At 38.9% G+C, this 18,184-nt stretch overlaps 2 protein-coding genes across 2 annotated transcripts in view; one reads left to right on the top strand and one right to left on the bottom strand.

Annotated features, from left to right (window-relative positions):
* Positions 1 to 4,427: 4,427 nt before the first annotated feature.
* The window catches only part of PEX1 (peroxisomal biogenesis factor 1), a 43,182-nt gene continuing 29,425 nt past the window's right edge, over positions 4,428 to 18,184 (bottom strand). Inside the window, 14 exon segments of the mRNA XM_014561185.2 lie at positions 4,428 to 4,691; positions 4,997 to 5,142; positions 5,145 to 5,193; positions 6,244 to 6,371; positions 6,374 to 6,473; positions 7,573 to 7,665; positions 7,667 to 7,732; positions 7,734 to 7,751; positions 8,541 to 8,644; positions 8,728 to 8,870; positions 11,427 to 11,491; positions 14,553 to 14,687; positions 16,918 to 17,084; positions 17,519 to 17,708. Of these exon segments, the coding sequence (XP_014416671.2) occupies positions 4,557 to 4,691; positions 4,997 to 5,142; positions 5,145 to 5,193; positions 6,244 to 6,371; positions 6,374 to 6,473; positions 7,573 to 7,665; positions 7,667 to 7,732; positions 7,734 to 7,751; positions 8,541 to 8,644; positions 8,728 to 8,870; positions 11,427 to 11,491; positions 14,553 to 14,687; positions 16,918 to 17,084; positions 17,519 to 17,708 (1,539 nt within the window). The 3' untranslated portion in view covers positions 4,428 to 4,556.
* Positions 15,080 to 15,627, top strand: LOC116665080 (pancreatic progenitor cell differentiation and proliferation factor-like; the record flags this gene model as incomplete). The annotated part of the gene is given in 2 exon segments (XM_032484357.1): positions 15,080 to 15,323; positions 15,326 to 15,627. Coding segments are annotated over 2 exon segments (546 nt in total), but the record flags the coding sequence as incomplete, so codon positions are not given.

Here is an 18,184-nt window from a genome sequence, read left to right as displayed (position 1 = left end):
AGTATCTGTCTCTCTGTAATGGAGCAGAAGGAGGGGCTGGGTGTCTGTCTGTCCATCTGTCTTTCTATTTATCTCCGTAATGGAGGAGACGAGAAGGCTACTGTGTCTGTGTATCTATGTATCTGTCTCTGTATATCCCTAGGGAGGAGGCTAGTGTGCCTGTCCACCTATGTAATGGAGAAGCAGGAGGGAGGGTAGTGTGTCTGTCTATACGTCTGTCTACCTACCTATCTCTGCCTGTGTATATATCTGATAGAGGAGGAGGAGGCCGCTAGTGTCTGTCTGTCTGTATGACCTCCTATCTATCAAATGGAGGAGGCGGCTAGCGTGCCTGTCCATCTGTCTAAACATGAGGAGGAGGAGGCTCCTGTGTCTATCGATCTGTGTGTGGATCTCTCACTCCCTCTCTCTACGTATGTAAACAGAGGCGGCGGCTACTAGTGTGTCTATCTGCGTGTATCTCGCACACTCTCTAATTCAGCAGGAAGAGGGGGAGGGTAGAGTGTCTGGCTATGTATCTGTCTGTCTGTCTGTCTGTCTATCTATCCATCTATCTAATGGGGAAGGAGGAGGAGGAGGTGGCTAGTGTTCCGTGTGTCTACCTGTTTGTCTGTGTGTGTCTCTCTCTCTCTCTCTCTCACAGGATGAGGAGGCTACTGTGTCTATCTGTGGTGTCTCTCTCTCTCTCTCTCTCTAGTTATCTAAAATGAGGAGGAGGCTAGTGTGTCTATCTATCTGTGGTGTATCTCGCTGTCTCTATCGAAACAGGAGGTGGAGGCGGCTAGTGTGTCTAATTGTCCGTGTGTTGATCATTTTGTCTATCTAATGAAGGAGGAGCCTTGCGTGTCTATCAATGAATCAAACGGAGGAGGGGTTAGTGTGTCTGTCTATAGGTCTGTCTATCTGTCTATCTCTGTGTGTGTATGTTCTGATAGATAGGAGGAGAGACAGACAAACACACACTAGCGTCCCCTCCTCCTCTATCAAATGGAGGAGAAGGCTACTGTGTCTGTGTATCTATGTATCTGCTGTATATCCCTAGTGGAGGAGACTAGTGTGCCTGTCCACCTATCTAATGGAGAAGCAGGAGGATGTATTGTGTCTGTCTATTGTCTGTCTACCTACCTACCTATCTCTGCTGTGTATCTATCTGATAGAGGAGGAGGAGGCCGCTAGTGTCTGTCTGTCTGTCCTCCTATCTATCAATGGAGGAGGCGGATAGCATGTCTACGTATCGGTCTGTGTTTCTATATAATGGAGGGGCGGCTAGCGTGCCTGTCCATCTGTCAACGAGGAGGAGGAGTCTCTGTGTCTATCGATCTGTGTGTGGATCTCTCACTCCCTCTCTCTACGTATGTAAACAGAGGCGGCGGCTAGTGTGTCTATCTGCGTGTATCTCTCGCACACTCTCTATTTCACCAGGAGAGGAGGCGGCTAGAGTATCTGGCTATGTATCTCTCTGTCTGTCTGTCTGTCTATCCATCTATCTAATGGGGAAGGAGGAGGAGGAGGTGGGCTAGTGTTCCGTGTGTGTATACCTATGTGTGTGTGTCTCTCTCTCTCTCTCTCTAGTTATCCAAAAATGAGGAGGAGGCTAGTGTGTGTGTCTGTCTGTGTGTATCTCTCGCTGCCTCTATCGAAACAGGAGGTGGAGGAGGCTAGTGTGTCTTTGTATCTCTGTGTGTGTTTCTTTCTGTATCTCAACAGGACGAAGAGGCGGTAGTCTGTCTGTCTGTCTGTCTGTCCGTCTAATAGGGGATAAGGAGGACGCTAGTGTGGCTGTTTCTCGGTCTGTGTGTGTGTCTGTGTTTCTAATGGAGGAGGAGGGGGGGCTAGTGTGTCCATCTATCTCCCTATGTAGAGAAGAGGAGGCAAGTGTGTCTGTCTATCTCTGTATCTAATGGAGGAGAAGGAGGAGGCTAGTGTGTCTATATATCCGTCTACTGGGGAGCACAGTGTCTGTCTGTCTTTCTATGTAATGGAGGAAGAAGAGGAGGCGGTTGGTGTGCCTGTCTAGCTAATCAAGCAGGCTAGTGTGTCTGTCTGTCTGTATCTATCTAATGGAGGAGGAGGAGGCTAGGGTGTCTATCCATCTATCTGTATATCTACGTATTTAATGGAGGAGGCTAGTGTGTCTAAGTGTCCGTGTGTTGATCATTTTGTCTATCTAATGAAGGTGGAGGGGTAGTGTGTCTGTCTACCTCTCTATCTGTGTGTATCTATGTGATAGAGGAGGAGGAGGACGCTAGTGTTTGTCTGTCTGTCTTCCTATCTATCAAATGGAGGAGGAGGCTAGTGTGCCTGTCCATCTGTCTAAAGAAGAGGAGGAGGCTCCTGTGTCTATCGATCTGTGTGTGTCTCTCTCACTCTCTCTACGTATCTAAACACACGGCGGCTAGTGTGTCTATCTGTATGTATCTCTCGCACACTCTAAGCAGGAAGAGGAGGCGGTTAGAGTGTCTGGTATGTATGTGTGTGTATAACTATTTGTGTGTCTATGTGTCTATGTAAATAGGAAGGAACAGGATGATATTGTGCCTGTCTATCCATCTATCTATCATGTCTGTCTATGTGTGTATCTATGTAATGGAGAAGGAGGAGGAGGCGGTTGCTAGTGTTCCGTGTATCTACCTGTGTGTTCTCTCTCTCTCTCTCTCTCAACAGGATGAGGAGGCGAGTGTGTCTATCTGTGTGTGTCTCTCTCTCTCTCTCTCTCTCTCGTTATGTAAAAATGAGAAGGAGGCTAGTGTTTCCTTGTATCTATGTGTGTGTTTTTGTCTGTATCTGAACAGGACGAAGAGGTGGCTAGTCTGCCTGTCTGTCTGTCTAATAGAGGAGAAGGGAGACGTTAGTGTGGCTGTTGCTCGGTGTATGTGTCTATCTGTCTTTCTAATGGAGGAGGAGGGGCTAGTGCGTCCATCTCTCTCCATATGTAGAGGAAGAGGAGGCAAGTGTGTCTGTCTATGTATGTGTCTGTCTGTTTTATGGAGGAGAAGAGGCTAGTGTGTCTATATCTAATCGCAGATGCTAGTGTTTGTCTGTCTATGTATGTATGTAGTTTTGTATCTAATGGTGGAAGAGGAGGCAGCTAGTGTGTATATAATGTTTTTTTTATGTGTCTTATCTCTATCAAATGGAGGAGGAGGATAGTGTGTCTGTCTAATGAAAGAGGCTAGTGTGTCTATCTGTGTGTCCATGTAATGGAGGACCAGGATGGTTTTGTGTGTGTCTCTTTATCTATGTAATGGAGGAGAAAGCTAGTGTGTGTATGTTTAGGAAGAGGGCTAGTGTGTTTGCCTATATGTCTATGTGTCTATCTGTATCTAATAGTGGAGGAGGAGGCTAGTTTGTTTATCTGTCTTGTAGTCTTTCTATTTGAGAAGGTGGAGGAGGCTTGGGTGTTTATCTGTCTATCTAATGGAGGAGAAGCTGGACGCAGGTATGTCTGTTTGTCTATCTGGTTATGTATCTATATGTAGGAGGAGGCTGTGTGTCTATGTATCAATCTATCTAATCAAGGAGAAGAGGAAGCTAGTTTGTGTCTATCTAATTGTCTGTCTATGTAATGGAGGAGTTTGAGGGCTAGTGTGTCTGTGTTTTCAATTGAGGAGGCGGCGGCTAGTTTCTCTCTCTTTCTGTCTCTGTGTCTTAAATAAGGGCCTTGTACCAGTAAGAGTGCTATTACCATAGATAACTTTTTATCTCATAATACTCACCTTCATGGCTGGGCAAGCATATGTTTTTCACAGCTCTGGCCCTCCACATCTTCCTGTGAATTGCCCTCCCCTTCTTTGAAGTCCCACCCCTCTCTCCATACCTCAGGATAGCATATAAGCCTCAACTTCTGGACTGCCTGTAGTCTCATTTTTGCAAGGATCTTGAATGTACGAAATTAAATTTTTCTCCTGTTAATTCATCCTATGTCAATTTAACTATTAGACTGACCAAAGAAGCTAGAAGGAATGGAGAAGTTTTCCACCCTCCCAATATACATATGCATGCACATCCCAGAGTACAGCCAAACTATACAAGAAAGATTTGTAAATTGTGAAGAGCAGGAATACATTTCTTGAGTTGACTTAGTTGAACACTGACCTTGAATCCCCATTCTACGGGTCTCAGATCCTAAATTGCTACAGAGACAACTATAAGATGTGTATATATCCAAATGTGTATTAAACATGGTCCACAAGTGAATAAATGTTAGTGTATGTACCTGTTCTTGAGAATAAAATGTAAATTTTTTGAAACCAGAAGAAGTGTATTTTTCATAATGTTTGCAAACTATATACTGGAATCATTTTGTGTTTTTGATTTTCTTTTAATGCTTTCAAAATTAAACCAATTTCTTAATCAATTCATTTGATTATATTTCAATTTATCTGTAATGAACATTCATCTTTGACTTTACATTCCTGAGGTTTTGGGGTGTTTAGTAGCCATGTATTTAAACAAATGCTTTTAAATACTCGAAATATTTGTGATTTTAAATAGGAAATTTTAAAGTCTGAATAACTGTCACCTATAATATGTATACTTCTGAATCAGAATGTTACTTACAGCTCAGCAAAATTCTTCCAGTCATCTTCACTGATGGATGGTCTTGTGTGACTGAGTGCTGTCATTAAATGTGCCTGATGAATAGCTAGACTGGTTCTCAGTGGTGCTGGTTGGGTAGGGGCATCATCCTCCTTAAATAAAGGAGAAAAAGTTAACTTCGAGATACAACGAAAAAACGGAATCCAAGTGACATTTCTTGTCTGTTTTTTTTTTTTTTTAGGAGACTGCTCATTTATACATTGATTTCTCATAAGATTAATAAAAATTGTTAGCACATAACCATTTAAATGATCAATATTTTCAGTCCCTTGTTTATAAATATAGCTCATTTAGAAATAAAATAATACATATCGAAGAGAAAAACAACTTAAAAAAAAAAAAAGGAAAGCAGGTTTTAAAAAATTTTACAAGTGTAACGAGGAGGGAAAAGCCATACTCCACTTTGGCTCCGGTATCTGCCTTTGATAATACTGATCTCTGCCCTCAGTTGATCTCTTTGTTCCTGGGTGAGTTCTTGATAACCCTCTTGTGAAGCTGCTCTGAACACTGGTGGTCGTGAGGACAACTGATCTTTCCATGATCTCCAGGAAAATCCTGAGTCATGGAACTTGGTGCTGACAGGCATTGCGAGCTCTGCAGGGTAAGTATAATAATGAGAGGAGGAAGGGAGGGGAAAAGAGCAGGAGAGAAAAAAATTATGTATCAAAGATAAATTAGAAACAAAAGTTACAGTATCTTGACATGGGTAAGCTTACATTTTAATTAACTGAAATTAAGCAAGTTTAAAATATGTTCACATTCCATAAAGGGTTCATCTATATCTATATTGTTGAACAAACCACAGAGTGAAAACTGCCATAATGCAAGGTTTGTTAAAGTTTTGCTATTAAACCCACCACAATAATGCCCTAGTGAGAGGTCCCAAATGAGTCTTATTCTCAGTTTTCAGGAAACAGTTATACTAAAGTTTGGGACACTTCTATATATAAAGTATGAAATAGAAAACAAAGACTGGAATTAAATAGCTTACTATTCTTGAGAATAAAAATGGGTTAGTTTTATTTTTTTAACCTATATATATATTTTATATTTTCTAAATAAAGGAAATTTACCAAAATATAACTAAATATATGTAAAAATGTTATGTTTACCAATAAAGCAACAGTGAACCACTGTTAAATTTTTGGGATGTGTTGAATGCTATTTTAACTTAGAAAAATAATGATATCGCCCACATTTAATCTGAACATTTTCCTTGTTGAAACATCACTACTAACATTTTCCACTGTGCTTACACTTTCCACTAGCAGTATTACAAATAGGTAACATTTTTTTGTCAAAATTTGTACCAAATTTATCATTATACTCAACTGTTTTACAATAACAGAATTTGAGTCTGACATAAAATGGATCTGCTACTAAAGATGCTTTAAAACCACGAATGAAAGGAGATAACCTGAAGAAAGCAAAGGGGAATCACAAGCACTGGATTTTTGGCGCCCCCGTGCTGCCAGCTCTCACATTTCTTAACAGGGAATGAAAATGACTAATTAGTGTAGAAAAGACTATTTTACTAAAGAACCAACCAAGCAGAAAGATTACGTGGGGCTGGTTAGGATAGAAATTATACCCACATACGGCTTTCTATTTCAGAAGTGTACAATGACGTGTTACACAAGGTACCAAATCAGACGAGGTTCCATTTCCAAGTTCTGATTCATAAGAGCTTCCAAAGTAGAGCCGGTACACGTTGAATTTTGATTCATCTGGCAGCATCTCAGACACCTCTAGAGAAACAAGGGACTGCTCTAGCCACTTTCTCCATCTCCAGCTGAATCGTCAGAGCCACTGCTATGGTTAATAAAAACCATTGAAGATAGACTTAGGTCACTATCAGAGCTGGAACCTCCATCCTAAAACACACAAAAGGACAACCAGTTGTAAAGCTCTACAGAAGCCATAACTCAGCAATAGACCCACGCAGACAGCATCCCAATAGACCAGTACAAGGAAGCTTGAGGCATTTTTCACAAAAGCTCGTATCGATTCAATAATGGTTCTGAAGCACATCATAAAATTTTAATTATTAAAATAAGGAAAGGCAAGATGAATGTGTAGATAATTTGCCAACCATCTTCCCCAAAGTAACAAACTGAGGACTCAGACCTCTGGATTTTATTTTCATGTCTCTGTCTTCTAATTCTTACTTTTCTACTCTGAAATAATATAGTACTCCATAACATGGTTGATTTAACATTATAATGTGCTTTACAAATAAACACATTTTCTGCTAATGAACAGGGGAGAAAAACTCCAATGGCTTGCCAAAACAAATAGCAAAAATTCGGCAGTATCTGAATTTAGCCCCTGCAACAGTCTCCAAAAAATTGTAGGGGAGAAGAGTATACAGGAAAAAGACTTCCTAGAAAATAATGATAAAGTCCACAATGTAGCAGAGTTCAAATTATTTGCTGCAAAAATTAAAATATTATCCTTAGAGGAAAGGCTGATTCTAGGGCTGGAGTACAGACACAGTACAAGATAAACTGAGAACATCTAGCTGAATAGGGAAGTAAGTAACTGATCAAAGAATGACAAGGCCATACCAAAAGGGGCACAGAAGCCATCTTAAAATTGGCTCCTATTGGCCAGATCTGGAACACTTTAGCTTCAAAATAACTTTGCTGATTGAAAAAAAATTAAAGTACAAACAAATTTAAAACCTCAATATAATTCATGATACCCCAATTTAAATAATACCCTTCCACAAGCCAGCGTATTTGCCAATAGTATGGTGATGTTAAAGAAACACGACACCAAACTCTTCATGTAATTAATTACAAATTCTCTGCAAAACCAATATTCCAACTGTAGTACATTCAACTTAGGTGAATTTCTATACAGTTTTATGAACGTTGTCTAAAAAAAATTTTTTTAAGGGTGAAATTTTGACATTGAACTGCTCCTATCACTCATAAGACACCATAGTAACGCTTTCCTCACATAACTTACTTGGAGTCCACAGGACAGCAGCCTTCCATGTAACGCCTCTAACTGGGCATTGTAAAGTAAAGCTTTCAGATCAGCTCCCGTGAAGGAGTCAGTTTACTGATGCCACGTGCTGAAGGTCCACATCATCTGCCAGAGGTAGAGAGTCACTGAGCACGTTTAAAAATTTCAAGACGTGACACCTGAAGGGAGAAAAGCTAATTGATTTAACAAATAAAACACAAAATTAAATATTATTTTAAAGTATATCTTAACGATTTTTAAAAAATTATTAACATATATATCTAATAAGCTTACAGGAAAGTTGAGGAATGTACCAACTAGTCTACATCTATCCTCCTTGGAAACTTTCTCCCTAACAGAAGGAACGTGGAAGGAAAGTATTCAGTGTACATCATTTCTTATTCAGACAGTGCTAACTCGCTAGATTGGGCACATCAGCCAAGAAAGTGTTTCAAAAGAAAATTAAATAATAGCTACTTATGATACACATTTTATACCTTTGACTATTCATTTGTCTATTTCTTCTGTCATTCATTCCTTTCTGAATTTGGGAACAAGAGCTGGGAACAACATAGGACTAGAAACAGTTTAAAGTCGCATCTCTACATAACCTGCATAGACAATGCTTCCTAGTCATATGCTTGGTTCTGTATCGGTCTTTTGTCAGGATGATGAGGTGTGTGATCTTTGAACACAGGGAATGTGGACATGCAATACTTTGGGTTTCCTTCTCTTTTTTTCCAATTAGCCACCACTGAAAGATGCCAGTTCTTAGACTTGCATGGAATGACTGGGCCAAAGAGGTTTCGTATCTAATTCAGAATCTTTTATGTTGTGAGAAAAAGTGACTAAGGTCTTTGCCTAAAGCTGGTCTTCTAAGCACAATTGCTATTACCTAACAGAAGTAACGTTCACAAGGAGAGTTTAGCATTTGTTGGGTTTCTGGACTCTGAATATGAAACTGTCACCTGATCAGGAGGAGGACAATATACACATTTATCTAGTCGGCCAGGCCTGAGCAGGGCAGGGTCAATCAAGTCAGGGCGACTAGTGGCAGCCAATACGTAAACACCTGGGGGACAAAAATAAAAATTTTCTAATAAATCCTGGTGAAATTTTGTTATAAGAAGATATTTCTGTATCTACAGTCATTACCCTGTAAGCCTTCTACTCCATCCAACTGAGTCAGCAACTGGTTAACTACGCGATCTGTAACTCCTGTATTATCGTGGCCTCGTCGAGGGGCAATGGATTCAAATTCATCAAAGAAGAGAATGCAGGGCTTTGCAGCCTGCGCTCTGGGAAAGCAAACAATATTTCATATTTGAATAGGGGTTCAGAGTTTGCAAAGTAATTTCACATACCTATATATATCTGTATACACATATATATTTATGTATTTAATTCTTCACAAAAAAACCCTTAAGGAAGGCAAAGCATATGTAATTGTCCTTGTTTTCAGTAAACTGAGTCTTGGAGAGATCAGGGAACACTCATGCCTTCTGGACAGCGACTAAAATGAAAAACAGCCTTATTCAGTAAGTGAAATGCTTCTTTGATTCTTATTGCAACTAAACTTTTAATCATATGCTTACTGGTCACCTGTACTTCTTTTGTGCAATGTCTCCTCATGGCTTTTGTTCATTTAAAATTGGCAAGCTCAACATTTTCATATTGTTTTATAAGGGCTCTCTATATTTCAGTTACCTACATTTTTTTCTTACATACATTTTTTTCTAACTTGAACTCCAACTTTTTATTAATTAATTTTGTTTTAATTAAAAGAAGAGAACATAAGTTCTATCTCTGGTAACAGGATGGACTAATGTCTGGAGAATGACCCCTAATACAAACAAAATGTCACATTGATTGAAAAAAAAACCCCCAACATATCTTACTAACTGTATGGCAAATAAGATAAATCTGAGGCCAACAACAGACTGGAATTACCCGTTCCTTGAACGTCTGGCAAAACTCTCTTAGGAAAACCGGGCTGGGTCTGATGTTTGACTTGTGCAAGGATTTTTAACGAAAGACTCATTTTCTTCCTATGGTTATGGGACTTTTCAGATTTTGTTTCTTCTTTTGCTCGATTTTGATCAAATATATTTTATCTATGTCACCCAAGTTTGAAATGCATTGGCATTAAGTGTAATATTTAATAATAGATCCTTATTATCTTTCACATTTCTGGTATATCTATAGTCATCCCTTTTATCCTTATTATTGTTTATTCAACCTTCCTTTCTTCTTCCTGATCAGTCCTGCTGATCAAGTTTACAAAAAAATTTGGGTTTGTGAACTTCTCTACTGAATTGTTTTCTATTTCACTAATTTTCATTATCTTTATTATTTCCCTTTTAATTTTTTTTTCATTTATATCTGTATTTTCTTAATTTCATGAGATGGATACCTAGTGATTAACTTTTGATCTGTTTTCTAAGAATTAAAAAATTCTTAGAAAAAAAAATTTTTCTTGGAATAAGTATAATTCTTTTCTCCCTTGAAATAAGTTTTACAGCATCCACAATTTTAATAAACAGATTTTTATTATTATTCAGTGCCAATTATTTTCCATTATGATCCCTTCCTTCACCTATGATTAATTTAGAAGAGTTTTTTAAATATTTAAATGTATGGGGGGGTTAGCCTTTCTTTGAGAAATTTAACTTAACTGTTTTCAGAGAATGGAGGGTATATGATATTGTTTCTTCGAAACTGCAACTGCTATGTATGGCATGACATATAGCCAATTTTCAAAAATGTTCCAGGTGTGCTTGAAAAGAATGTGTATTCTCTAGTTGTTGGGTACATGTTCCAATCATGCTTACATCAACCTTGCTGATTATGTTGTTTAAATAGTCTAAGTTTTTACTTTTTTTTTAAACTGAATTTTTATTTATTTATTTTTCTAATTATTGAAAACTGTGTTAAAAAATCTATGAAGGTGGATTTCTCAATTTCTCCAGTTCCATAAATATCTGCCTTAAATATTTTGAAGCTACAGTATTAGATACATATAATTTTAGAACTGTAATATCTTCCTGGTAAATTGAACCTTTTGTCAATACATGGTTGACATTCTCTGTAGTAATGCTTTCTTGGTAATGTTCTAGTTCTTAAATTGGGTGGTGGAAATACAAGTTCAATTTATTATTCTTTAAAATATATATGTACATTATATATATTCTAACTCCGTGTTTTTTAATAAAATTTTAGAATAGAACAAAGTAGCTTTTTCATTTAGGAGCTCCCTATAATCCCATCACACTTAAATATTATTTTCATTCTTAAGCTTCTGTATTCATATGTATTTTTGTATAAATGCAGTAATAATTATACTCTATTTTAACCAAGTTGGCCACATGGAATCTTAATTTATAAAAGAGATAAACTGGGTAACTATGCTTCATATGGTTTGAGATTCCTCTGAATAACCACTTATGATTACACTTGCAGCATTTCAGGAATATTCCTTTTTTTTAATTTTTTTTTGGGGGGGAGGTGATTAGGTTTATTTACATATTTTTTTTGTTAATGAAGGTACTGGGGATTGAACCCAGGACCTTGTGCATGCTAAGCACACACTCTACCCCTGAGCTATTACCCTCCCCAGGAATATTTCTAATGTAAATGTAGAGCCAAATAACTTCCAAAACTTAGTATCAAAAATGTTTTATATTTAAGTGGTATTTGGTGAAAAAGTAAATCTTTTTTCCCTAGCTTATTAATAATCCACATAAATCATAGGTTTCAAACATCAATTTTCAAAAAAGTAAGTGAAGAACAAAAAGCATTGACTGATCAATAAACACACAGTCCAGTTACTTAAAAAACATTCATAGGGAACCAACCTAATAAAAATATCCCGAACAGCTTGTTCACTTGCTCCAATATATTTGCTGAGTAACTCTGGCCCCTGTTAGGGAAAATAAAATTAAATTAGAATGAAAATTATCTAAAAACAAATATAATTTTTGTGCATGACTAAGTCTTAATGCAATAATGGAAAAATTTTAATATAACTAAATGGATTTCTGTCAAATACATGTAAAAAATTAATATGGCTGGAATTAACGTCATACCACAAGTTCTATACTTGGTGTATCCTCTGCGTAGAACACTTGTCCCCAGATAGTCTCATGGCTCGTTGCTTCATTTCTTTTAGATTTCTGACGGGACCCCACATCCTCAGAAAGCCCTTGCCTGACAGCCCTGTGTGTGAGCCACTTGGTTACTCTGCACCTCCCTCCCTCTCCTGCTGTCCTCCTGCACAGCACCGGCCACCACCTGACAGTACAGTATATACTCATGTGTCTACCTGCTTACTGTCGCCCTCCACTAGTAGAATACAAGCTCTGAAAAGGCAGCTTTGATCAATAGTCAATTGCCAGGGCCAACAACAGCACCTGCCACATCATAAGCACTGAACAATTATTTGTTTAGTAAACTAATGAATGCTTTGAAAAAGGAAAATGTTCTGTCTATCTCTGGAGACTCCAGAAAATATGTAATAAGACATGAATTACTTTAATCAGTGTCTTCAATTACAGAAACCAATTTATTTGTACAGAAGTTGGAGAATGTATAATTTTTCCTAAAAATCAACTGAAAAAACTTTCAAAACAAACTTTACTACATATAACAAAGTCAATAATAAGGACAATCTTTCCTTATAGTGAAATATTTGTGAAAACTGAATAGGCCCTACAGGGATCTCCAGTGAAAAATCATTACCTCAGAAAGACCAAATACTGATCAGGATATGTGACCAAAATAAAGAATTTCTAATACTCAGCCATCTAGATCCCTATTAACACGCCAGTATGTAATCAGACTTTCTCAACACAGTCAGAGAACTACAGAGGAAGGAACAAGAAATAACAAAGGCAAAATATCAGGAATAAGGCAGCATACTGGTGCCAGCGAAAGGCCTGTCTTTGACGTGTGCCTCCCAGGATCCACCCCCCGACCCACCTAGAATCAGCTCTCTAAGGAATCCTTTGCACTGAGAACTCACTCCAAGTTGTGATCTGCAGATTTGCTAAAGGGGATAGATAGGATGTCCTCCCTAGTGGAACAATCTAATATACAACAATATTTGCAAGCTCTAAACTTGAAAAGTATAAGGTTTTAGGAAAAAACAGTAAAAAACTATATCCTAGTGACAAGTGAAAAAAGTATGGTCATAATTATTCCAAAATCCAAAAAAAAGAAGACAGGAAAATTTAAAAATTACAGTGCATCTCCATCATTACCAGAGTACCCCTGTAACCAGCTCACAAAAACTCATGTGATAAAAAAAAGGGCAAACATACCTAATTGCAAACTGCTAAACTGGCTTTCAGATTGTAAATCAATTTTGAATAAGACTACAATACAGGTATTCTCTGCTTTCTGAAAATTTACTTTATGCCACTTCACTTTTATGAAAGACCTACACTAGTACCTGTTTTCACTAACTGAAAGAAATACGAAGAAATGTTCGCATTTATGAAAAAAGGTGTAAGGCGAGAATAGCGTTCAACATTCGCTTCTCCGTGAGCTGCTGCGGTGGCAGTGCGCACCCTGATCAGGGAGAGCGGCCCCGCAGGGCTCCTTGCCAGGGAACTGCGCTCAGCATCTTGGCATCAAGCCGCCAAGGCTCCGGGCCGTGTCTGTGATTGTGCTTTATCGCGATCTGTTCTGTTCACCTGTTAGTGAGGTGTGTCTAACTGCTTCTTTGCTTTATGCCATTAAGGTTTACAAAAATGCTTTGGAGAAACAGGGTGGCGGGGAAACCTGCATAAGATTCCTTTGCTTTGAAATGTCACCACTCCTTGATAAACTAATACTGCTGGGGTGCTGAACCTGTACAAAGAAGACATCAGACCCCAGATCATAACAACACACCCCAGTCACAGTGGTGGACAGGGAATCATTGCCCGAAATGACCTGGCAGCGTGTCCTCTAATTACCACACTCTCCTTATATGTGAGAAAACTTAGACCTAGTGTGACACAAGCAAGGGTGATATATAGCCAACAAATAACAGAACCATAAAATCCCAGCTTCCTGCCTCAGTGTGGTCTCCAGCCCCTGGTCTCCTAGGTTTTCTTTCCCCTTCAAGTATAGTTTGTTTTTATCTGAATATTTTGCATAATTCTATTTTTCAATGCATGAAGATCTGCCCAAAGAACACAAGTCCTACAAAAGAGAAGTGCCTCATTATTCAATTTCCCACACAGCTTAACTAATAGATAAATTGCTGCTCCTGCTGGTTCTCCAAATATGAGACTATAAAGAGACATAAATGTTGCTGGCAAGGATATGAAGAAATAGGTATGCTCACTTACACACTGCTGGTAGGGATGTAAAATGGTACAGTCACTGTGAAAATTAGTTTGGTGGTTCCTCAAAAAGTTGCACACAGAACTACCATATGACCCAGCAGTTACACTCCTGGGTATACAGATATTCAAGAGAAATGAAAACAAAACTCCATACTGAAACTGTACACAAATGTTTATAGCAGCATTATTCATAATAGCCAAAAGTGGAAACAATCCAAATGTCCAGCTATGGTGAATGAATAAGCAACTGTGGCATTTCCATACCACCTTAAAAAAGATTGAGTATCATCGAGCCATAAAAGAACTGAAGTACTGACACATGCTACAACTTGGATGAACCCTAAAAATAGCATGCAAAGTGAAAGAAGCCAGACACAAAAGGTGACATATTGCATGATTCCTTCTATATGAAATATTCAGACAGGCAAATCCATAGAGACAAAAAGCAGATTGGAGAGTGCCAGAGATAGGAGATGGGAGAAGGAAGAATGGGATGAAAAAAGTTTTGAAACTAGAGAAAGGTGGTGGTTACACAGCACTGTGAATGCATTAAATGCCACTGAATTGTCTACTTTAAAATAGTTAACTATATGGTACATAAATTTAACCTCAGTTAAAAAAAGAGAAAAACATAAACGCAAAACATACCTTGACACTAATAAAATTCATTCCACTCTCTCGTGCAATTACTCCAGCTATTAAGGTTTTTCCTGTTCCAGGAGGACCATATAATAGTACTCCTGTCCTTTGTCGTATGGGCAAGTTTGCAAATAATTCTGGGTACTGAAAAAATACAAAAATATGACAAAGAGATCTAGTCTAAAAGAAATACTTAAGCAGCAGCCAAAGATCAATATATAGAAAAAAATATTCGGATGGTAACAACTGCCACCTTTATTAACATTACAATGATAGAAAAAAATTCCTACTTAAGATAACAAATGAACTCAAAGGAATTACCACAGATTTTTTTCTCAACTGGAGCATGGAATACATTCTACATATAACGCATATAAATGCATCAGAAGCTCTTTTCACTTTTTCCCGCTTTTAAAAAAAAACATCATAAAAGTACTACATTAAGCCTGTGCGTCCGAGTCATGGAGTGGTCCCTTGCTGTCACCTCTGCAAATGGGCTCAGTGGCCTAGCGTCCAGTCCCCGCCACCTGTGATCATGCGCCAAGGCCCACGAGCGGTCACTGCTGAGCTTTCCACCAGCCTACAGGCAAGAGCTCGGTAGCCACCCCTCCAGCGGCTCGCTCGTGGCCACCTACGACTGCTACCAGTGCTGCCCAGGCCCCACTTCCAGTAAAAGCTCCTGCGGAAGTGCAGAGTACCCTGGGGAAGCCATCCCCTGCCACTTGGGTCTCCTCAAAGCCGACCCGGGTCACTGGTGGGCTAGCTTTTTCTGGAAGTCCACTCTCCATTCATGGCCACGGTTTTGGAGTCCCCAGAGCACTCGGAATCGCCCCAGACCTCTACCGGCATGATCACCTGTGACCTGTCTTGGGAAGTCGTGGGCAAGCAGCAGACTGGCGGCCAGGCTGGCAAAACCACCTCTGGTCCCTCATTCCGAGTGGCCGCCACCAGCTGCCAGGCTGCCTTCCAAGGTGCTGCGCTCATAAGAGCCCCTTCCCTCTCCTCCACAAGACTAAGCAGGCTACAGCCAGAAGAAGCAGGGTTCTGTATTATCAAAACAGCAAAACACCAAAAAGGAAGTTGAGAGAACCCCACTCGTTACTCTCCAAGCCACATGAGAGTCTTCCTGACACCTCATAACCCTGTGCCTTGCACCAAGTAGAAAATAAACTCCAAGCAGCCATCCAAAAAACAGACAGACATACAAAAACCCCCACTACATTAAGAAAATAAAAACCAATCTTTTAACAAGAATACTGCCTTCCACTTGGTATATGGGGCAAGTTATGACAGCTACACAGCTATGTATGTTCAAATATATTCAATCAAAGAAAGAAAAGAAATAGTGAAGCATGTGTAATGACAACAAACAGTAAAATCACCCAAGAGTCTCCATGCTAAATAAGCAATCATTTCTAAACTCTCCTTCTAAAGCACCAAATTGAACTAACAGGTGAGCCAAACAGCAGGCTACTGTTAGCAATCTCCTGGCCTCCTCTATTAGGTATGCCTATTTAGTCCTACCTGTTGACAAGATTCCAACCTCATCTCGACCTACATTCTAATCTGAAAGAGGCTCCAAAGCCAGCACATATGCAGATTGATACGGACATATCTGGATACTGACTACCTGGTGCCCAGATTCAGCATGTGGGGTCATGATCCTGCTGGCAAGTACGCCCATGCCCATGTTCTCCCAAACAGGTTCTCACCTCCCAAACAGGTATGCCTTGGGCCCCACCCGACAGTTCCCAGGACTCGCCATCTAGTTCCATGGAACTGGGGTCCTTACTCAGCCAGTTCTTCACCTCTTTGCTTGGGTCTCTGATCTCATGCAAAGATTCTTAACTCTCAGGTTTCTGTTTCAAACATACCACCTCCTAGATTCTACTTTTGATCTTCTAAAGAACAATCTACATCTGCCACCCTAATCCTGCCATCTGTTTGGTCTATGCTGCCTGCTAACTCTGCCTTTCTAGGGTGGCACCAAGAGCCTGGAAATCTGATTTAATCCATCAGTTCTGTGGACCTAGATGACTCTCTCATCCCCTAGTTTACTCCCATCTGTTCCTGTTCAACCCTAGCTGACAGTTCATTTGTTTTAGTAGAATCTGAATGATTCAAAACACAAGAATTATGAAATTCACACCAAAATGTATTTCTTATAAATATCACCCTAGCATTCTTTACGGTCAAGGAATGTATCAAATACTTTAAAAATCTGTTAAAGTACCAAATTAGGGCTGGGCATTTATTTGGTATTTAGTTTACTGAATTAAACTAAGCTTAGGCAAGCCAACACATAAAGCCAGAACCAATGATCCAAGTGGTTCTTCTGCGTATAGGTAGTACTTGACTTTTTTTTTTTAAGTACCTTGGCTGGTAACTGGATAGTATCCATGAGTATCTGTCGAACTTCATGTAATCCACCAATCTTATCCCAGCCCAAGTCCCTAGGTTTATGCAGGTTGACATTTCGCAGAGATGCAGGAGTAAATCCTTGGAGAGCTTTGTGGAAGTCCAATGTTGTTAAAACTAATTCTGTTTAAAAATAAACAAAACTTCTTTTGGTACTCATACCTGTATACGAATCTTCAAAATACGCCATAACACAGTTGGCCCCGTTTACCTTCCCCCACCCTCTCCTCCGGTAACTGCTACTCTGTTCTCTCTATCTGTGTGTTTATGTTTAGTTTGGTTTGTTCATTTACTATATATTTTTTTTGTTTTTTTAACTCACATATGAGAGAAATCATGTGGTGTTTGGCTTTCTCCATCTAACTGATCTCGCTTAGCCAACGGTACCTCAATTTAAAAAATGCAATCAATTTAGCTGGAAATGCCAATTTTCTAACTCAAATAATTGCTTATTTGAATAATAAAATGAATATATTTAATTCTTATCTTACTGCAATTACAGCTCTCCACCACAGACAATAAAGAATCCAGATTTTAGTTTTAACAGTAAAACTTACCTTCCCTGGTGGATATGCTCTGATGAGAGAGACGAGAATGTATGGCTCGATCTACAAGCACCGTAAAATCTCTAGCCACAAACCCTTCTGTTTCCTTAGCTATCTGCTGCAGGTCAAGATCAGCAAACTTGTTCATATCACAGTCCAGTTTATTTTTTATGACATTATGCAGAATTTCACATCTTTGCTCCTAAAGAAAACATAAAATTCAAATTTCTGATTTTACTCAACTGCAAATTTTTGTACACGTATTTTGAGAAAAATGAGGTTGACATAATCTACAGTGAGAGAAAGCAGACTGGTGTTTGTCTGCAGATGGTGTGGGGGGAGGGATGTTTGCACAGGGGCACTAGGTACTTCTAGGAACGATGGAAATGTCTGCCACCATAATCGTGCTGATGGTTTAATGGTATTTACATGCGCTAAAACTGATCAAATTGTATACTTTCAACGGTGAGTCTGTTGTCTTCAATTATACCTCAATAAAAAAAAATCACATTCATAAATGATTGTTATTTCTGTCTCCAGTAAGATGACTTTTTAGTTTGGTTCCTTTAAGAATATTTTGTTGTTGTTCTTGTAAAACAAATTTCTAAAAACATATTCAGTGACCAATACCACTGCCATTCTGTTGAACTTAACAGGTATAATACTCTGTTCTTCAAT

This window comes from Camelus ferus, chromosome 7 (genome assembly GCF_009834535.1).
Source record: "Camelus ferus isolate YT-003-E chromosome 7, BCGSAC_Cfer_1.0, whole genome shotgun sequence".
In the NCBI taxonomy this organism is placed as follows: domain Eukaryota; kingdom Metazoa; phylum Chordata; class Mammalia; order Artiodactyla; family Camelidae; genus Camelus; species Camelus ferus.
The sequence above is the reverse complement of the archived record's forward strand: the minus strand, read 5'-3'. Positions and strand labels throughout refer to the sequence as shown.